Source organism: Urocampus carinirostris, chromosome 16 (genome assembly GCF_059441175.1).
Source record: "Urocampus carinirostris isolate Australia breed hairy pipefish chromosome 16, RoL_Ucar_1.0, whole genome shotgun sequence".
In the NCBI taxonomy this organism is placed as follows: Eukaryota; Metazoa; Chordata; class Actinopteri; order Syngnathiformes; family Syngnathidae; genus Urocampus; species Urocampus carinirostris.
In genome coordinates this window covers 19,779,135-19,801,148 of record NC_142364.1, presented here as the reverse complement: position 1 = coordinate 19,801,148, position 22,014 = coordinate 19,779,135, and the positions used below count along the sequence as shown (strand labels likewise).

At 41.6% G+C, this 22,014-nt stretch overlaps 2 protein-coding genes across 2 annotated transcripts; one reads left to right on the top strand and one right to left on the bottom strand.

Moving 5' to 3' along the window:
- The first annotated feature begins 551 nt into the window (after positions 1–551).
- brf2 (BRF2 general transcription factor IIIB subunit) lies at positions 552–10,530 on the top strand. The gene is made up of 4 exons (XM_088319699.1): positions 552–857; positions 937–996; positions 4,382–4,703; positions 7,834–10,530. The coding sequence occupies exons 1-4, from the start codon at positions 710–712 to the stop codon at positions 8,594–8,596; spliced, it is 1,293 nt and encodes a 430-aa protein (XP_088175825.1). The 5' UTR covers positions 552–709; the 3' UTR covers positions 8,597–10,530.
- A 1,209-nt stretch (positions 10,531–11,739) lies between these two features.
- LOC148350573 (prolactin-releasing peptide receptor-like) lies at positions 11,740–21,518 on the bottom strand. Its single transcript, XM_088319700.1, has 3 exons — positions 21,469–21,518; positions 20,073–20,483; positions 11,740–13,295 (listed from the first exon to the last, which is right to left on the bottom strand). The coding sequence occupies exons 1-3, from the start codon at positions 21,516–21,518 to the stop codon at positions 12,662–12,664; spliced, it is 1,095 nt and encodes a 364-aa protein (XP_088175826.1). The 3' UTR covers positions 11,740–12,661.
- Positions 21,519–22,014: the final 496 nt, after the last annotated feature.

Below are 22,014 nucleotides of genomic sequence, written 5' to 3'. Positions count from 1 at the left end.
TGGCAGGACTGGGTTCAAATAGCAACAGAGAGCCAATCAGAACCCGCGGCTGTTGGTGCCAAATGAGCAGACGCAGTTGAATCACATCAGTAATCATGACATTTAACGCAAAAACACGATTACAATTCAAAAAATGGATTTACCTTTTTGATATATTTTTTGTGTGGATATAAAATTTAATTGCACATTAAATAAAACACATAGCTTCCATTATCTTGTTTTTACGATAAGTCCAATTTTAATGTGATCTCCCGTTAAGAGTAGGAAAAGTGGAGGTGATCGCAGTGATCTAGAGTTAGATAGATAGATAGATAGATAGATAGATACTTTGTTCATCCCCGAAGGGAAATTCACATTTCCAGCAGCATCCCTGAGCTGAGAACAATCGAAAATAACACGGGAGCTGCTGGTTGAATAGCTTGCCAAAACCTTTGTATAATTGGACATGACATAAATATATGGTCAGTGGTTTCATTACCAATGAGCAGATTTTATTTTCAATTTGTAAACGTAATTTTTTATAATTGTATAAATACGACTACTGGTTGTTAAGTGAAGGCAGAACCATTTCGGGCATTGTTTTCCACCCGGAACTATTTTGAGCTTACCTCACGGCAACTTCGGTCTAGTGCTTCGGTCCGGATTTGATCATTTTATAAGAAGGTTCTTTTCCAGTTCTAGCGGTGTATTTAACTCTAGATGACAGAAAATGTCTACTGTCGTTTCAAAATGTCCATGCTGCGGTTCGTCCAGCATTGTAGAAGACGACCATCACACTCAGCGGCAGATGGTCTGTGTTGACTGCGGCGCTGTGGTGTCAGAAGGGGCTCTTACTCACGATACTTTTGAAGGCACAGGTAGCAAATGAACATGGAAATAAAAATAATATCCGTGTGAATTTATTATACTTTTTTTTTCTATTGTCAAATTTAACAGATATCAGCTACAGCCGCACAACAGCTGTTGCTAAGAAGCCATGTTTAAACCAGATCAAAGGTAAGATATAATTCTTTAGAATATACCACCCTATAAATGTATTAAGGCTCTTGGGGCTTGGAAAAATAATTAAAACTCCCAATATCGATTCACATTGTTTTTGTTTACACGCAGGCAATAATCGGATAAGATGCATGGAATGATCGATGTGCCTTTTGATCATTTTTTTTGAGTTCTGTCGTGTTGATGGTTTACGTGGTCACAGATATAAGTTACGGGTGCCTAGACCTACCAGCAACTTGCACGGAAACTTTATTTCTTTCAGGATACCAAATATTTGGAATTTTTTGCCTGACCGGGTTATTAGTGCAAATACGGTGCAAACCTTTAAGCAAAGGTTGGCAGAAACAGATCTGTCAAATTTCCTTAGGGGAGGGGGCGTAAGGTGACCATATTTGGCCATGCTCACTCTCAGCATTAGTTTTTCTTTTTGTGTCATGTTTTGATTAATGTATCCAACAATACCTTCAATAAACATTTCATTTCATATAGCCCATATTCTGACAATGTAATGTGTAAAACTCAATTTAAGATTGGGGCAACACTGTAAAAAAACAAACTCACTGCGGTTGTACCAGTAGATTTAAGGGAAAGAATGAAAGAGCGAGAGAGGGACAAAAATATAAAGGGAGTGAAAGAGTGTGAATGAAGAAACAAATATAGAGAAAGAGGAAGAAATAGAGGAGGAGAGAGAGAGAAAAAGAGATGGAGAAAAGAGAGACATATTAGAAGGGTGAAAAATGAGTAAAGAGAAAAAAGACACGAGAATGCGAGAGAAAAGAGGGAGTGAAAATAAAAAAAGAGAAAAAGAGAGTCCAATGGAAAATAGAAATATATAGAGCTACATTTTCGTGGGAGTGGTGCCTCTCTGTGTTCTTTTTTAAGTTGATTGGCCCCTCTACATACGGGATTAACATGTTCCCGTATCAAATTCATATATAGAATTTCTCATATCTCAGACAAATTAGCCCATAAATCATCCAAGTTAACCCTAAACAGCTATAAAACACATCTCCCTGGCCACTACAACACATTCAAATAGTAATAGAACCTAAAATTCAGTAATAAGATAATTAAGGTAATGTAAATTAAATAAAATGCGAATTTATAATGAGCTTTTACCACGGAGGAAGTCGGCAGTTGCTAAGGGAGGTGTATACAAATTTGTTGAGGAATGAGGAAGGGAGAAGAGAGATTGTTGACTATTCGTAAGCACTGAATTTAATTAAAGTTACTGTACCTTTTAAATGCCAAAAAAGGAGATGCAATAGGATTTTAAATAACACAGGTCTGTATGTCGAAAAACGCCGGTGCTAACTGTGACGAGCTGATGCTCACGGTGATGGGTCTTGAGCACTCAGCTCCATATCGAAATTCTCTTAACTTGGATTTCTCTTGTGTATCAGGTAAGATTTTCGCTCCAACAACCTAAATAAGGTAGCTTGTTTGTAAAGGGGGCGCTGTACCTCTTTATACGAGCACCTCTACATATGATATTTTGATACATGAGTTTTTGTTTCTTATTAAATTTAAGAAAAATCATACTCACTTTATGAAGGAAAATCCAGTTTATAAGCAGTCCCAGAGGCTTTAACTAGAGACAACTCATTGGTTGTGACTGCTCACCGCCAACAGCTCGGTCCAATTTGCACATGCACCTCGCACCATTAGGCACCTGATACCGTGCCCCCGGTTATACCTGCTGTATGCTGCAGAAAGTTATTTTTGATCAAATCTCTTAAATCATATTTTATAGCATCTCCTTTTTGTGACTTTTTTTTACCCTAGCTATGAGTTCAAGGAAGGGAAACGGTAAGGTGTCTGGGAAAAAAAGGAGAATGATGACAATTGAAATGAAGCAAGAAATAATAGACAAACACCAGTGCAGTGTTCGAGTGAGTGACCAAGCCAAGGAGTACAACCAAGATGCAGCAAGTGCCAATCGCAAAGCCGCGGAAGAATTTACGTGGCCATTTGCTGGAATAATTTCCAAAGTATGTTATATTCCGGTTGCAAAAAAAAAACAAAAAACAGTGAAGCGAAGGACAAATCAGAGAAGCAGATAAGTAGAAAGGAGTTGCAAATTTTGTTGATAAACAAAAGATCCAGAAAAAGTCTCAACTGATCCTGTGACAGCTCTCTTGCCTTACACAATTATGTACCACTTTGACAAAGGGCCAAAAAAAAATCTCATTTTAGTATTTTTTTTCCTCAAAAGACCTGTAGAAAGTGATTGCGTTGCGAGATCAGCTAAAAGGACTTAAGAAAGTGTTGAATGAAAACTGAAACGGGAAAAAAAAAGTACAAAATTGTGCTGTAGATTAGTTGCGCGCTGTAACTCCCGCAGCCTCCCCCTCCCTATTCCTGCTCTTTCACACCTTCAATGCAGTAGCTCCCTCATCACAAATTCTCATTTTATTTCATTAATATCTTACATCCATCCATCCATCCATCAATTATCTGCACCACTTATCCTCACCAAAATCGCGGGAGCTTGAGCCCATCCCAGCTGTCTGCGGGCAGTAAGTACATCAAGGTGGGTCTGAGCGTAGTTGTCGGCCATCTTGCTGCCGTGAGAACCCGAAAGAAGCAAAGACCTTGCGAAAGGCTTGGCAAGAAAATTAGAACAATTTTGTGGTTTGGTCACGAGTCTCCGTACTTTTTATTCTTCCTTGTGCTTTGTAGCAATCGTGATCCGTTACACTACACATCATACCAACAGTCACTTCAATACTGTACTTAATTGTTGGCATTTTCAATAAAATCCACAACTCTTCACTGCAGTACCTTTAATTTTTATACTATCCATCCATCAGCTGTACCATTTATCCTCAGTAGGTTCACAGGGGTGCTGGAGCCCATCCCAGCTGTCTTCGGGCAGTGAGCAGGGGACACCCTGAACTGGTTGCCAGCCAGTCGCAGGGCACACCGAGACAGACAACTCACTCGCTCATTCACACCTAGGGACAATTTGGATCGGCCGATTAACCTGAAATGCATGTCTTTGGAATGTAGGGGGAAACCGGAGGAAGCACAGGGAGAACCTGCAACCTCCGCACAGGAAGGTTGGTGACTGGATTTGAGCCCATGACCTCAGAACTGTGCTGTCGCGCGCTAACCACTCATCTTCTGTGCCGCCCTAATATTTTATTTTATTCATTACCATTTGAATATGTTTTAGTGATCTGGAAGATGCGTTATATCGCTATTTAGGGTTCTTTTGATCATTTTGGGGGCTCAAGGATGGGCCAAATAGTTTTTAATTATTCCACATCGGGAACATTTGCTTATCTCGCGAGCAATTCGAGCTATCAGCACGATCCTGGACTGAATTAAGCTTGTACAAAGAGGTATCACATGTATATTTGGATTCTCACCCACACAGGCCAGCAGCGACTGAAAGCCCTCTGCAGAGTCCTCCGCGTCAACTCTGAAATCGAGGCGCTGTCCAGCTCGTATTTCGCTCAGGCTTACGAGCACGAAAGCTTCCTGAAGGTGAGCCTGCAGAAGAAAGAGTTGCTGGGCGGCTCCTGTGTGCTGGTGAGCTGCAGGCAGCTGAACTGGCCCGTCACCATGAGCACCGTGGCCTGCCTGCTGGAGGCTGACATCGCGTTGATGGGGGCCGTCTACCAGGAGATGATGAAGGTTCTTAAAGTACAGGCTCCGCTCACAAGTGTTAGCGACATCATGGAGGCGCACTGTCAAGAGTGAGCTCGTGTCTTGTTTTCCCTGCCAAACCAACAGCTCCTTGCAAAAGTATTTCCCCACCCCCCAAGAAATCATTGACATACAGAGATCCCCCGGTTTTTGCGGTTAATGGGGACCAGAACCACCCGCAAAATAGGAAAATCCACACGAATCGTCGCAGCTTCATAAAAGGCCCAAAAGGGTTGAACCACGGATATTTGAAAAGTCTTAAAAGGTATTGAATTCCTTCTTCTAAAAATAAGACTTTAATTAATATTAAAATCTCATAAATCCAAAGTCTAAAAATGTCCATCCATCCATTATCTGCACCGCTTATCCTCAGTAGGGTCGCGGGGATGCTGGAGCCCATCCAAGCTATCTTCGGGCAGGGGACATCCTGAACTGGTTGCCAGTCAGTCGCAGGGCACACAGGGACAGACAATTTGCTCGCTCATTCACACCTAGGGACAATTTGGACCGGCGAATTGACCTGACATGCATGTTTTTGGAATGTGGGAGGAACCGGAGTGCCTGGAGGAAACCCACGCAAGCACGGGGAGAACATGCAAACTCCACACAGGAGGTTCGATCTCATTACCTCAGAACTGTGCCGCACACGCGCTAACCACTGCGCCGCCGTGCTGCCGTCTTAAAATGTGAACTCATTAATAAGATTAATATTTGTCTGACTAAAAATATTCAGTAAGATTTATCAATTGCCTTTTTAATAATTCACCAATTTACTTCCATGGCAACATCGCGTGACCGCAATAACTGAACTATCAAAACAGTGATGTGGTTTCAGTCGGGCTTTTCAGAGTAGATGCATGTTCTCGGTCTACCCACAATACACATAGCAACTTGGGACAGAGACGATTACTTTGGACTATGGGAACGTGTCCATGTAATGAGAAGTGGCTGTCCTTGGCTAAAAGCATCCCAGGGTAATATGTACAATGCACGATGTATTGTGTTTTGTTCGTTTCCAGTTTTTTTTTTTTGCTGACTTGATCTTAAATTTGAAATCAAAACTCATTTAAAAGTATTGACTATAGGAACCCTATAAACTTACCTCGAGATGGCATCCTTACCAAATAAGCATAATTGACTAAACAATTATAAAGCTTCAAATAGTAAACATCACATGATTGCAGTTGAATTAATTGTTTTATTGTCATGATACAAAAGTAAAACGTTATTGGAGTTTCATGGGTAATGGACCTGGCGTTGCCCTAGCAGAGTTGTTAGCCTAGCCGTAGCACTAGTCCAGACCTGGAGCCTCCTTATTGCTTTCTCTCACAGCGCCGCCTCAGTTGATTCCCGCACCATGCAACCACGATTTAGTTGCGCTCCTCTGACTTTCACCAGATTCTGATTTAATTGATGAATTTCTTTTGTGTTACGGGCCATTAAAGGCTAACGGAGGCTGCACCCGCCCACTGTTTGATTGACAGCATACACTAGCCTATGACAGTCGCACACACAGGCATTCCTACCAACCTCGCACACAGTCACAACCACTCGACAAAGAGCACACTCCCTAATCAGTCTCTGCTGTTTAACAAACCACAATGCATGATATAATGATATCAATGACAATAAACACCAAATCAATTCAATTCAAAATCCTCCAATGAGTGAACCAACAATAACCGAATCGAGAAGTAGCAAGGGGTCTCTGTATTCCCATATTTCAGGCTTCAAACATATAGATAAAGAAAAAAATCAAAATATTTCCTTATAATCAACAAGATGCAAGCCACTGTTGTGAAAACAAACCAAACATATTCAATATTTTATATTGTGCTAGCAAATGGAAAATTGGAAAAATATTCCCCCTCTTTTAGTTAATACTTTGTAGAACGTCCTTTTGCAATTTTGGCTGGTCAATATATTATTTGAACAAATAATTGATTGACCAATTTAAGAGGCGAGTTAAACCTTTACAACTCGTCTCACCTTTTAGGACAGGGGTCTCTAACTCTTTAAAAGCTGAGAGCTTCTTTTTTTGTTACTTTTTTGCACCCAGTTTGATAGATTTGTCTATAAAGGTGACTTGGATAGATGGCTAGCTAAATAGCTAACAGGTTAGCATGATAGTAAGCTAGAAAGGTAAACAGGTTAAAAAACACTTAAAAAGTGTCTAAATAGCTAGCTAAAAGCGCAAAAAGCCATCTTAACAGCCTGATACAAAGCTTAGAGCAAAGGTAGGCAGCTAGCTAGTAATAATTCCCAGATTTAGCTTGATAACTGGTGAAAAAAAGTTAGTGTTAGCTAGATCCCCAATAACTGCAATACACAAGGATTACAGTATTCCGATTAGATAAATTTGATAAATATACTAAATGAAAATTTAAAAGGACCAAAACTGCCTTACACCACACCTGTTCTATGTTGACATTTTCTGCAGTTTGAAATAAATGAGATTATTTATTTTTCTTTACTTATTTCCATTTTGAATATATGATACAAGTTTAGTTTTGGATATTTTCGTGTTTTTATATATGTTTGTGTATTTGTTTATAATTTGGGAAGTGGTAGTACCCATAAAAAGTGTATCCAACTTGGTTCTAAAGGAAAAGAAGACATCATTAGTACAGAGGGTATAGGCAGGGTTGGGTAGGGTTACTTTAACTTGATTACTTTCAATTACTTTTGGACTACTCCAATACCATGTATGCTAATAAAAGACAAAAGAAACTAAATATGAATAAAATGATGACTCGCAACACGTGGTAAGCTTTCTCTCCTGGCTTTAAACTCTTTGATCTCCGGCAAAACTAACATAACAGAAAACAAAATGAAAATAAATCCTAACAGCTTGCCAACATCGTTTTTGCCGTTCCATATATTCCGTTACTCCCCAAGCCTGCACAAAATTTAGTCATTTTATTCATATTTAGTTTCTTTTGTCTTTTATTAGCATATTTGGTATTAGAGTCATCCAAAAGTAATTGAAAGTAATCAAGTTAAAGTACCCCTACCCAACCCTGGGTATAGGACAATAAAACCGTAAGGTCAAATGACATCTAAGATCACCACTATAGTTGTGGTGCAATGTCCTTTTCTTCCTTATTCATGTCATTAGTTGTTTGATTGTTAACGTTGGGTCTATTATTGTTTTTTTCTTACCCTTTTTACTCTTTTCAGATACAAAATCAGCTCCCAGGACGTGCACGAAGATCTCGCCGAAGACTGCAAGGAATTAAACAAACGGGCCTCGTCTCTCGTGGAGCTGGCCGCCAAATCCTGGATCCTGACAGGACGTCAGCCCACCCCCTTAATGACTGCCACCGTCTACTTGGCCTGGCAGTCCCTAAACCCCAACCGCATTCGCCTCAAAGTCTCCCTGGAGAAGTTCTGTCACCTCGCCAAGGTGAAGAAGAACAGCGCCGTGGCGAAGCGAGTGCACGAGATCAAGGACACGCTCTGCAAACTGGGTAAGGAGATCCCCTGGGTGACGGAAACGGTGACGCCAGAGAACGTGGTAAAGCACGTGGAGGATATTATAAAGAACAGGTACGCTCTCCTGCGGAAAGCAATGCAAAGCCATGAAGAGACCCTGCGTGAGGACACGCTGCTCTGCCATGAAGAGGAACATCTTGAGCCCCAAGATCATAACCCCAGCGAGACCCGTCTACATTTTGAGAAGGCGCGAACCGATAGTGAGTCCTACGATAACAGAGAACAGAAACCCAACTGGGGGAAGAGGATTCTTTTCGCACCTCCGTGTGTTCTCCGCCCTACAAAACGGTTCCGGGCGCCAGAAGAAGGGCGTCAAGACGTCACCGGCGATGAGGAAATCTCAGACGGTGAGATTGAGTCGTACATTCGCACTCCTTCGGAGGTCCGGGAATTCGCCGCCACGCAGAAGGCGTGGTTAGCGCAACCTGAGGAGGCCACATGTGAATAAATAGGACCGTTTGATTTTCTTTGACTTGAGACTGCTGCTGTTTTATCGTTTATTGACGTTCTCTTAAAGTGACACATAAGCCCAAAGAGAAGATCTAAATGACCTCTAGGAACACATTTTACTCAATCACAAGACATCACTATGCAACATTCATTTTATTTATGACTCCATTTACAGTCACAAGGAAATCAAATGATGATGTCCTGACGAGGATCTTATATGTATTGCGCAAGCCAAGGGTGTCAAACATGCTGTATCATATCGGGCCCGCCAAATGATTGAATCGGGCGCATGAGCCAATTGCAAAATAATCGGAGCTGTATTACTTTCTCTTTATACCTCTCTTGTCCTATTTTCTCAATTTTTTTTCATCTGTCGTTCCTTTTATCCTTTTATTCTGACTTTCTCTTTCTCTCATTCTCACAGTGTTTTTTTTTCCCTTCTCTCCTTTTGATTCTTATTATTACCTTCACTCTCTCGTTGTTTCTTTTTGTCCCTCTCTCTTTGTCTTTTGATGGCTTTCTGTTTCTCTTTTGCTCTTCCTCTCTCTTCTCTCTTTTTCACTCTTTCGTTCTTTTTTTCCCTCACTCTCGTTTTTTCTTTCTGTTTTCGCTTTCTTCCTATTTTGGTCGTTCTTGCTCTTTCGTTCCCCCCTCTTTCTTACTTTCTCTTTAATCTACAATTGTGGCCCCTGTGAGAGTTTTCTTCAACTATGTGGCCCTCCCAGCTAAAATGAGTTTGACAGCCCTGACTGAAGCACAGTGACCTTTTTTTGTACAGGGTGTTTCAAAACGTGTTATATCCTTTGATTTTAAAATATTTATTTTTATAGTAAATATATGTATTTGCCTCTATTAACTCACAAGCGAAACATTTGTATATAAAAATATTTTTGAATAATTGCTGGAGACTGTTATGATTCAGTGTGTTTGGCAGGAGCTGCATTACTGACTCAAATTGTTCACATTTTACACATGCTTTTACATTTCTCATTCAAATTTTGACGAATATATTTTAAGATCTTCAACACGAATGCTTTTTAATTTTACTTTTTAATGTACTCTGTAATGGAGGATATCTCCTTTGAAACACCCTGCATATTGAAGTGTTCACCCTCTAATTAGCTAGTAAACGTTTTTTTTTTCGACACAAAATTCAACAAACTTTAATATGTGATAGGCAGGGTTGGGTAGGGTTACTTTAACTGGATTACTTTCAATTACTTTTGGATTACTCCAATACCAAATATGCTAATAAAAGACAAAAACTAAATATGAATACAATTGGTAAATTCTGTGCAGGCTTGGGGAGTAATGGAATACATGGAACGGCAAAAATGATGTTGGCAAGCTGTTTGGATTTATTTTCATTTTGTTTCTGTCGCATTTTATGTTAGTTTTGCCGGAGATCAAATAGTTCAAAGCCAGGAGAGAAAGCTTACCACGTGTTGTGAGTCATAATTTTATTCATATTTATTTTGTCTTTTATTAGCATATTTGGTATTTGAGTAATCCAAAATTAATTTAACCTTACCCAACCCTGGTGATAGGGTACACTTGCATAAAATCACTTTCCCCATAACGAACTTTAAAAGGACAGTGTGTAGTATCTGTCCACTCGGTGTCGCTGTATGTTGTCGTGAAACCGAAAACAAGTGCTAAAAAGCACCATGAAGAATAGAAACTATGGAGACGCAAAGTTACAAAACTGCACCATTTTACGAATTTTTTGCCAAGCCTTTTTGAGGTTTTAGGCTACCCCTAGCAACAAGATGACGGACAATTATGCCAGCTAATTTTAGTTGAGCCTCATCTTATGTAAGCTACGAGTATTTTACAAAAAATCATGTTGATGTGATGTATTTTTGCTTATTTAAATCAATAATCAATCTATTTTTCTATCACTATGAGGCAATAAAGAATACATACTGCTTCTTTACGTTGTAACGTCACAACTGTCACTGTAATGAATAAGTACACCCAAACAGCCCACTATTGGGTCATTACATTTTTTTGTCATACAGATGAACTTGACCCATTTCACTGGTTGGTCTAAGCGCTTTGTTTTAACTACAACCCAAAAAATTATTTTCTTCCGTAGACTGCCCACTTAAAAATTTTGCAGTTAACAAACAACACCTATTCAGCAAAACGTCTAAAGTGTCACAGCTGTGCAAAATGAATTGCTTGCTTAACTGCTTGTCGCCAGGCAGAATTTGTAAGAAATTACTCACACTTTTCCATTTATGCATCAGGATCACAATATACAAATCATTTTCTGCTTATTACTGGTTTTATGTTTTTATCCCAGCCCAAGATTAAGAACAGACAAGTCACACAGGCTACTAAGGTTTGAGAGTGTTCTCCATTCAGGCCCCAGTGCTGTGAAATGGTCTGGAATTGGTCCGCCCCGGTATTTCCAAAAGCATCCATTGAACCCTAAATAGCGATAAAACACATCCTGATCAGTGAAAGAGTGTGCTAGGAGTGACGGAGATTGCATACCCGTCAACTTTTGTTTTCCCATTTTCCCCATATTTGATGTTTTTTAATCATTTTAAATGATGTAAGTCGTGTGTACAGGGTTTTTGTTTAAAAACTCATTTATTGTTAGACCAATCTCATCTTCCCCATTTGGCAGACGACAAGGTCTTTGTAGATTGCTAATATTGTCGCAGTATTCTACATTGTCCGTCTTGCTGTGAGTAACTAGGTGCGGCATTGTGTTTATTCTAGCTTAATGAATTGCAATCATTAACTCCGGCAGCAATTGGCCGAGGTTGACAGTTATAAGATCAAGAGACTGTTGATGATTCTGTAGAGCAAATAAGCTCAGCACAAAATTGACTCACATTTTTTGTTTCAAGTAACTCAGAACTTTTGAATGGATGGAACGACTGTGTCCCCTTTCGGACAGATCCCGGTTGTACTAATTCAACATGTACCGTAATGAAATCTAATAACATGAAGTTTTGAATTTAATTAAAACATCCAAGCGATGTATTGATAAAATAATGTTCTCACTGTACGTAATTATGTCTCACTTCTTTGGCTTTCTAACAAGTTTAGAAACTTTTAAACACCATCATCGGATCCTGGTGGTCTCAGATATCTGAGACCATGCCCAAAGAAGCATGATCTGGTCAAAGGCCCCCGGTCCATGTATTAAGAGGAGCTGAGTGATAGCTTGTTCACTTTTCTGCTGGCTGGCTGGCTGTGCGTCCTTGTGTTAACACGTGGGCCATACGTCTCGATTATTTGTAGCACAAGAGCAAATCTCTCTACAACAACAACTAAGAGGAGGGTTTCAGATTCAACACCATGTTTGCCGGTTCTTGGGAATAACTGTACAAGGGAATCAACTCAAATCGACTAGCATTATAGCAGAAACTTCCTTTTTGGGCTAGTAACTTTAGACTTCAGCAGCCGAAAACTCCCATAATCTCCGGCGCCTTCTCCTCCCCTTTTTCCCCCTATCAATGATTCTCTGTGTTAATAAATTGTGTGCGCTATTTCAATCGGCCTGGTTCATTGATACATTTCCTTGGGATTAGTAATTGATATCAGAACTCAAATAACATATAAAATAAATTAGACAATTACTTTATCAGTGTAGGAAACTATAGCATCCTTCAGAGAAAAAAAAAGACTTATGGGGGAGCACCAGCAACACCTAGAGGCAAATTCGTTGACTGCAGTAAAGAATAATTCATTTCAACCGTAACGATTTACAAAATCAAAGCTGGAAAAATCCCGACAATTCAAAAGCACTCAAAGTCATTGACCTAAAATGAGCGTACAACGTTTTTGCCGGTAATTTAAGTGCGCGTTATACCAGAGATTTTCCGGTAATATTTGAGCAATGATTGAAAAATATAGCTAACTACATCCATGCGCAAACTAGGACGAGCTGATGATAGTGGTGAACGGTCTAGTAGTAGCCTCTTGGAGTGTTTGTGACCTGGTTTTTCCTTCGTATGACACGCAAGATTTGTGTTCCAAATAAAACTCATGAAAATGAGAGTGTTTACAGGTGTTCCTATAAAGAAGTACCTCGGTACTAAGTTTACAAGACCACACCAGCAGTGCAGCGGTTAAGGGGTGCTCCCACGCGGCTGCGGCACTTGAGCATCTTCCTCAACTCGGAGCGGAAACGGTCGTGCAACCACGCGTAGAGGAAAGGGTTGCAGCAGGACGAGCTCATGGCGCACAAATGGCAGAGCAGCTGGATCAGCAAAAAGAAGCGCTTGTTAATAAGCCGGATGTCGATATCTCGCAGCATGTTGAAAACGTGGATGGGGAGCCAGCAGACGGCGAAGGCAGACACCAAAAGGGCCACCAGACGGAAGATCTTCCTCTTGCGAGCCTGCTGGGCGCTGGCCTTCTCTTGGGTCCTGTGGCCGGGGGCCACGCATTTCTTCAGCTTGACCGTGATGCACATGTAGGAGACGAAGACGGCAGACAAGGGCAGGACGTAAGTGACCAGCAGGGTGCTGTAAGCGTAGGCCCTTCTCTCCTTCTCCTGGCCCAGCCAGAACTCCTCGCAGATAGTGAAGCCTTCTTCTTTGAATTCAACGTGGTAGGTGTGGCTCACGGCCGGGGCCACCAGGCCACAGGACAAGAGCCAGATCCCGGCCAGGACGCCGGCGCAGGTGGAAACGGAGGTGCGCTCTTTCAGGGGGTGCACTGTTGCGGAATATCTACGATCACAGAAGAGTGCGTTACGATATATTCACCCGTTGCACGTGAAGCCACGTTGCCTTGTTTGGCAGAATGAGAGCCATGACGGACGGGGAGAGGCACTTGAGCGCGCCACAGTTGATTTGAAACAAATACCCAGGACTTTAGTGAGCTAAGCGGCTGCTTAGGGCCCTGCAACCACTAGGGGGCCCCCAAGAGTGGTTAACTTTTTGGGTGCCAACATTGTCCTCGTAGTCACTTTGTGTGTCCACTCAAAAATACTTCTTCAGAAATACAACAATAATACTACACAATACCTACAAAACTAAGTATCAGACATAGTGAATCAGTGAGGTTTATATAAAAGTACGTTTAAGGCGTGTATAAGCAACCTGTATTGTTTTGTACTGAAAAATAAACATTTAATAAAATTATATGCTCTATAAAGATAAATAAAGTAAAAATTTAACATACTTTTGGAAGATGGGCTTCAAGAGTTTGGCTACTTCCTCCTCCGTGGTAGAAAGTTACGGGAAAAAAACGTGATCCAACCGTTTTCTCAACCGCATCAAGCTTTCTTATTCCACTTTCGTTTCAAAAGAAACGGCTCGCCTCTTCTTTACACTTTACACCAACCATGTTGAATGGATGCACAAGATATTAAACAATAAAAATGTCAAAGTTCTTAGCGCGCTGGAGATACAGTATAGTATGTTTACACACGAACTAGGAAGAGAAAGTGGATTTCTTAGAAAATCTAACTTACAGCAATGTCTGGATATTTTTCGACATCAAGACTAAGTTATTAAATGAGTCAATCGAAAAAGCTTTTTGCACGGGACTACAAAGAAATAATTTGGATCCTTAAACGGACATTGTGTATTACTTAGCACCTCCTAGTGGTAAAAAAGCTCAATTCACCGATAGAAAAACAATTTAGATCTGAATAATAAGCGAATATACGTGAACTATCATTATATGCGCTCACCATCTTACAGCAACAGGTATCCTAAAAAAAAAAAAAAAAACGTTTGTAAGGTTGGGCAGAAAAAATTTGGAGAAAAAATACGGTTTGGTCCCTCTGAGTGTCCGTAGTTTGTATTCTTCCTTTTGCTTTGTAGCACTTGTTTTCGGTTGCACGACACCAGGAGTGTCAAACATGCGGCCCGCCACCACATTGAATCTGACCCGCGAGACGACGCCAAGAGAAGCGCAAGAGAAAAACGAGCTGCACTTCTAAACATGTCCACTTGATGTCGCCAAAGCCAGGCGCCACTGACAAAGACACTGGAGTTGTTTCTTTTTTCTTTTTTGTTCTCTTCCTCTCTCTCTCTCTTTCTCTTATTATTTCCTCCCCAACTCTCTCTCCCTTTCCCTCTTTTTCTCTTCTATGTTTTGCTTTCTTTTTCTCTCTCTCCCCCATCTTTTCCCCACTTTCTTTCTCTCTGTCTCTCTTTCCCTTACACACTTTTTTCTCTTTCATTCCACCTTTCTTCCCTCTCTTTTTATATTTCTTTCTTCCTTTTTCTTTCTTTTTTCTTTCTATCTTTCCCTCTGTCCTTTTCTCTCCTTTGCTTGTCTCTCTCTCACTCTTCCTCTTTTGTCTTTCTTTCTCACTGTCAAACTTTTCTTTTTCTTTCTCTCTCATTGCTGTCCCCCTTTTTCTCTTTCCTCGTCTCTCTCTTTTTCTCCCTCTTACTTTTTCCCCTCCTTTCCTTGTCTCTTTCTCCCTCTCTCTTTCCCCTTCTTGCTGTCTTTCTTTTCTCTCGCTAATCATTGTCTCTCTTGCTCTCCTCTTACTTTTTCTTTTTCACTCCTTTTCTTGTCTCTCTCTTTCCCTCTTTCCCTCTTTCTTTCTTACCTTTCTGTTTCTGTTTCTTTTTCTTTAATCTACTAGCCTGGCCCCCATGAGTTGTTTTTTCTAGCATATGGCCGCCAAATATAGATGAGTTTGACACCTCTGCACTATACAGAACAGAACATCTAGTGATCAAATAATACCCACTGGACCTTTAAGTAAACAGGGAATCAGGCCTTTTTTTCTCCAGGGTTTAAAATTCATGGCAAAACGGCTATTGACTTTGCTGAAATGAGGTGTCTGATCATTTTAATGATTCACAATAAGAAATGTCATCACTAATTTTGTCTTTTATCGTAGACAAATTAGAGTCTGATTGGAAATGAATTCCTTTTGGACTTTGATGTTCCACTCCGACAGTAGTCACTATTCTCTTCATTAATAACCACTTTTTCTTTAAGCCGTGCTTGGAATTATTCTCAAATCCGAGTGAGATTTAGTGCAGATCCTTCTTTGAATCACAACATGACGCACAAAGCAATTTAGAGTACTCTAAAGCCCAATTTGTGCAAATATGCATACGGAAAATACAAAAGCCCGACGTGTTTATGAGGTATAATTAGAGGAGGCGACTATCATGTAGCTCAACTGAATAGAACTGACAGATTTCTTTGAAAAGAGAAAAGAAAATGAAGTTACTTTCAATGTTTTTTTTTAAAAAAGCACTGATTTGCGCTTTAGATGTGCATACTGTAATTAACAGAGTGTGTCGACTGCAGGAACCTGTACTTGACAAAAATACATTTTATACTGCAAATGCATCTGAAGCCATGAAGGACCAACACACACACGCACACTCACAACTTTTATTGCATAGAAAATTAAGGAGATAGGCTTCACCTGTGCCCGCTCCTTTGGCGCCAACTGCCTCGGACTCTGATTGGCTCCCTGTCCCTATTCAAACCCACTCCTATCCGTCCCCTGTTGTCAGTCCGTCTGCGAACCTCAGTTTACACTAGGCAAGCCTTTTTTCGACCCTGACTCCAACCTGTTTTTTGCTCCTGTCTGTCCCCCGTTTTTGATCCTGACCACAGCTACTGTCCCGTCCCGGCTTTCGACCTTTTTTGTCCCTGACCACGTTTACTCTCCTTTCTTGGCTTATGGCTCACCTCCGACCCCGACCACGTTTTTGCTCTCCTGTCCCAGCTACTGGCCCATTTTTTCCGTTCCCGACACGCCATCGCTCGCCACGGAAGTCCCACTTCCGCATTCAGAGCGACCAGCTTCCTGCGATCACCGGATCGTGGGGGCAACCCTTTCCTTTCTTCCAATAAAACTGAGAGAAACGTAACGCAAGTGGGTCCTGTCTCCGTTCTGGTCCTGACACATTTGCTTTTTTAAAATACATACATGTATTTACTGTTCATGTCCTTAACATGTCTGGAGTCAAACTGTACCAACCATATTCTATGATTCAGGCTCTATTCCGATACACTTTCCATTTCCACTTCTCATTTATTATCAAGTACGGTAAATTCATAAAATGCACATTGGTCTTTTTGCTTCAACACAGGGGTGGACAACTTCATTTTATGTTGACAATATCTGTGTATTATTTGCCCTCATGTAGGTTTTAGATCAGGGGATGGTGTCATAATAGTCTGTAGTTATCAATAGTCTTTGATCTGTGCAGCCCTTTGAGACTCTTTGTAATTAAGGGCTATACAAAAAAACATGACTTGAATCATCTTTTATCAACTGTGTCGGAGAACAGCAACCTCCAAACTTGAAGCCAGGGGCAAATTTAGGTTCACAGCTTTCGGGGTGCTGAGACCTAGAGTGTCTGACTGGTTATTTATGTCTTCATTTTCATTTAACTTAAAGTGTTTTAGGATCATTCAACACTTTTCAGGGGTGTCAATTCCCTTTTATGAATATCACCTTACACTTTAAACTGATTCACTGGGTACCGCTGACAACCATGTACAAATAAATTAGGAGGAGGTTTTATGCATTTTCTTACAGTACTGTGGGTAATAGATTCCAAAATAAAGAGGGTGATTTTTTTTTTTACAGAAAACAATTGAACGTCTATTCTGGTGTTTGGGGGTTGAAAGATGACAGATAACCCCAGAGATGAAAATTGTGTCAGCAGTGTCTGAAACTCATGACAAAAAGTTGCCGGACATTTTTCACAACTTGAAACACAATAAGACGACTAATCGCAATAAAACCTTTTGTTGCAAAGTATTAAGGATTGATAATCAGAATATATAACAGAACACTTTATAACTTATAACATTCATTGCATGTATATGACATCGCTGTTTTCCATCTGCCATAAGTATGTACCGTATTTTCCGCACTATAAGGCGCACCTAAAAGTCTTAATTTTTTTCAAAAGCTGACCATGCGCCTTATAATACAGTGCGCCTTATTTATGGATCAATATTAGTTCACAAAGTCTTGCAACTAACTTGCAGCCGCCGACTAGATTTTCCCCCGAACGCCAAGTAGTCTGCGGTGTATGCTGGGATTTATTTACCGGCGTTTCATTGGCTAACCAATGTGTCAATCATCATTTGAATGGATCACTATTGGCTAAAGTTATTCGGAGGTCAAGGGGAGGATCCTTTTTATCATTTACAGGCTGGCATTGGCTTGAACGGCAAAACAAAGCCTGCAATTGGCCAAAAAAGACGTGTCAATCATCAGTTGAATCGATCACTATTGGCGAAAGTTATTCGAAGGTCAAGGGGCGGATCCTTTTTATAATTTACAGGCTGGCATTGACTTAAACGGCAATACAAAGCCTGCAATTGGCCGAAAAAGATAAATGCGTATAGCACGTGGCTGATGGCATAGAGAAAGCATTTTTTTCTATTCTGTATTTGTAAATGTTTTATTCTCCTGGATTTACTACCCTCACGGATATAAGAGGACCTTGGCTGCACATTATTATGAACACAACGACTTCGGTGAGCTACTCCGGGTTTTATATTGACCCTGTATCTTGTTTCAGACTGAACTCGATGTTTCTGTGATAAGCGGTGCAGATAATGGATGGAATGGAGTGTCTATTTTTAATTTAAACTCAATTCCAAGTGTTTATTGTCATATGCACAGTAAAGTTGCGAGCGAAAAAGAAAATAGAAATAAAGGAATGGTTGGCATTTCTTGAATCCCAAGACTTTAACCTTCCGAATGTTGGAACGATGCATTTGAGTGACATCGTACGGACACCGCATCCGCATGTGTCTACGACACGTATTTGCTTCTTTGCAAGCTTTGGGAATGTTAAGGGGGTAATGAGTTTGACTGAACTATCTGACTGTTTTGTCAACGTTCCCATTGTAGCGCCTTATAATCCGGTGCGTCTTATGTATGTCAAAAATAGGACCAAAAACTATTTTTTCGGGGTGCGCCCTATAACCCGGTGCGCCTTATAGTGCGGAAAATACGGTACCTGTATTTACTCATCTTCATTCATGCAATGTTTGCGTTGCGTTGTCTGCTACAAGCTGCGTGAACTCCTCTTTCCCCGATGCTTTTATGGATGTTACGTTTCGTAGCATCATCAATTTTGTTAGCTTATTTTGAATATTCATATGGGGCTGAGGTTTTGGCATGATTCCTAACCACTTATCAATTTTTATTGTTTCTGTGTCTATGTGCAGACTTTCATACAATCGGGAAAGTCTGGAAGCACAAAGTTATTCTGATTGGCTGCCGAGTATGCAAATTGCCAAACGAAGCGAAGTTCCAAAATGTCCAAACCGAACAAAGATTTCAAAAACGGAATAAAGCAAACGTTTGATTTTGAAAAAAAAACGAAATGTTTTTCTTTTTCGTTTTTTCTTGAAAAAGTGGTCGCCCACCCTTTTGTAAGTGTCAGGTCTGTGGCAAGACGGCACCATTGGCTCTCTGCTACCAAAGACATCCAAGTCAATTCCCATATTTGGTTGGTGCAGGTCTGAGCCAGGCTTAAAAATAAATTTACATGATTTATTTAATTTTATGGCTGTTTTAAGCCTGCGGCTTGTACAAAGACAAAATTGAGTTTCACACTTAAATTGAAGCACACAGCTTTCAATCAGGTGTGCTCTGTAGTCTGAAATGTGCTGTAGCTGTTCTCCACCAGCTTTCGTTTAATTCGTTCTTTTCATGATTCAGGGAACCTGTGACTGCCCGATTGGCGCCAACAGCCCTGAGAGCTGATTGGTTTCTGAGACTCCTTTTAAACCCCCGGCTTTCAAGAGGAGGCCGTCAGACCGTTTGCGAACCTATGCTCCCAGCTAGGAAAGCTCATACCTTCTGACATTTTCTTGTCCTGTTTTCTCCTGCCTGATACCTGTTGCCGACCTGTTTCCAGACCCGTTTCTGCCCTGATCTGCCATCCCGACCTCCGACCTGTTTTGCCCCGTTTTCTGCCTGATACCTGTCGTCGACCTCTTTTCTGAACTCGATACCGCCCTTGCTCTCCCGTCCCGGCTAGTGACCAGTATCCCTGATGTCTACGATTATCCTCGCCCGACACGGAAGTGCCACTTCCGCGTTCCCGCCACCTGCTACCCGTTTCTGTCGATCAGCGGATCGTGGAAGCAAGCACTGTTCTCCCTCTTTATCAATGAAATGAAATGAAATGATCTGCATTTATATAGCGCTTTTCAAGTCAATGACTTCCCAAAGCGCTTTACAATGTGCTTCACATTTCCCAATAGCGGCCGTGATCTGTGCAGCCATGTAAGGCGCTAACCTGCTTATTGGGGGTAATTGGGGGTTCAATGTCTTACCCAAGGACACTTCGACATGTAACTTGGACAAGCCGGGATTCGAACTGGGATCCCTTAATCCTAAGACGATCGCTCTACCTCCTGAGCTACTGCCGCCCCAATAAAACTGAGTAAACGAACGCTACTCGGTCCTGTCTCCATTTCTGGCTTGTGACAGTTCTGATTTTCCCTGAACCCGGATGTTGATCCCAGCACGAGAGACCTACCTGTCCACAGCAATAGCGGTGAGCGTAAAGACCGAAACGTAGACAGTGACCGGCTGTATGAGGAACACCAAGTAGCACATGAAGCGTCCGAAGACCCAACCGTGGGGGTTGAAGGCGTACGCCAGGGTGAAAGGCACGCAGGTAACGCACATGAGCATGTCGGAGAAGGCCAGGTTCCCGATGAAGAAGTTGGTCACGTTGTGCATCTTGCGCGTCCTGCAGATGACGTAGAGGAGCAGGTAGTTGCCAAAGACGCCCACCGCCAGCACCAGAGCATAACAGGGTATGATGAGGGGCTTGAAGGTCTGCAGAAGGGCCACGTCAGCGAACTGAGAGCTGCCGTTGCTGGAGTTGTCGTGCATGGCCACCTCGAAAATGTCACCGCTGCCGTTCGTCTCCATTTTGACCGAGCTGTCAACGTCCTGAACAAGTTAGACAGAACGTGTTTCCTTCAGGAAATATCGAATGCCAAAGGTCATGCACATAAGTGGGGCTAATGATAATCACAAAAAAGGGGAAACCTGGTCTAAAGGACATTTTTTTTTCAATGAGGTCCAGAACGTTTAAGTTGCTTTCCCACATTTGTGCAGATATGTTAAAAAATGTTCCACACGCTGGCGAACCGAAAAATCTAGTTTCAAAGTTGACTGATTTGGTTCATATTTCCTAGAGCTGTGACACCATTGGATGAACATCTCATCTTATCTCATCAGCTGCACCGCTCATCCTCAGTAGGGTCGCGGGGATGCTGGAGCCCATCCCAGCAATCATCGGGCAGTGGGCAGGGGACACCCTGGACTGGTTGCCAGCCAATCGCAGGGCACACAGGGACAGACAACTCACTCGCTCATTCACACCTAGGGACAATTTGGACCGGCCAATTCTAAAATGCATGTTTTTGGAATGTGGGAGGAAACCAGAGTGCCCGGAGGAAACCCACGCAAGCACGGGGAGAACATACAAACTCCGCACAGTAAGGCCGGGAGCTGGATTTGAACCCACTCAGGAGGTTCCCACGACCTCAGAACTGTGCCGCACACGCGCTAACCACTGCGCCGCCGTGCTGCCCTGGATGAACATAAAACCTTTAAAATAGTGAATCCCATTAACACAACATGTGAGGCAGCTCCAAAACAGACGATGATTGTAGTGAACAGGGATTGCATGCAGTCAAGTCATTTATTTGTATAGCCCTTCATGGTCTGTATTTATATAGCGCTTTTCAAGTCAGTGAAGACCTCCCAAACCGCTTTACAATGTGCTTCCCACTTATTCATTCAGACACACACTCACACACCAATAGGGAGTCAGCCATGATCACAAAGAGTCTCAAAGGGCTGCACAGACAGCTCATTTCTGCTTGGAGGAATTGTCTGTTTTGTCTGAATTGTCTGACCTCCATAAGATGCGTGAGGTAAGTTTACCTGCCACCGTGACAGAGTGCATTCCTTTTTTGCCTTTGCCTAATTTTAAGTAGTAAATTGTAGCTTTTTTTTGTTTTTTTGCTGCATATCTCACAATTGGTATAATATTGTCCAGCTGGCTTCTCCGCTAGAATCGGGGCTGCTGTAGGCTTCCATTTTAGTTTGCCCCGACTTAGCCCCAGTTAGAAGCTGGCTAGCTGTGTCCATTGTTTTATTCCCAGTTGGATTCGTTTTTGTTGCCGTAGCTGTTTTTTCGTTGTTCCTTCCCAGTTAGCCTGGCTGCTCACTGCGTGTTTATTGGTCGACCACCCTCGCGTCTTGCCACCGAGACTGTGGCCACCTTTTGTTCTTTTTCTCGGGGTAACCTCTGACTAACACGTAAACCAATATGGTGCTGGTGTTCTTCACATGACATCAAAGTTGAGAGAGGCTGTCTTCAAAATGCATTATCTCAGAAAATGATCGGAATACTGTATACCGATTAAAAATATATATACAGTATATGTATATCATGCAAA

Excerpts from the sequence above, each read along its gene's own strand:
- brf2 (XM_088319699.1), top strand. The coding sequence starts at position 710 with ATGTCTACTGTCGTTTCAAAATGTCCATGCTGCGGTTCGTCCAGCATT. Across the intron at positions 858-936 it reads CGATACTTTTGAAGGCACAG|ATATCAGCTACAGCCGCACA; the intron begins GTAGCAAATGAA and ends CAAATTTAACAG. Across the intron at positions 4,704-7,833 it reads ATGGAGGCGCACTGTCAAGA|ATACAAAATCAGCTCCCAGG; the intron begins GTGAGCTCGTGT and ends TACTCTTTTCAG.
- LOC148350573 (XM_088319700.1), bottom strand. The coding sequence starts at position 21,518 with ATGCACTCTGTCACGGTGGCAGGTAAACTTACCTCACGCATCTTATGG. Across the intron at positions 20,484-21,468 it reads ACCTCACGCATCTTATGGAG|CTCGGTCAAAATGGAGACGA; the intron begins GTCAGACAATTC and ends GGACGTTGACAG. Across the intron at positions 13,296-20,072 it reads ACCGCTATTGCTGTGGACAG|ATATTCCGCAACAGTGCACC; the intron begins GTAGGTCTCTCG and ends CTGTGATCGTAG.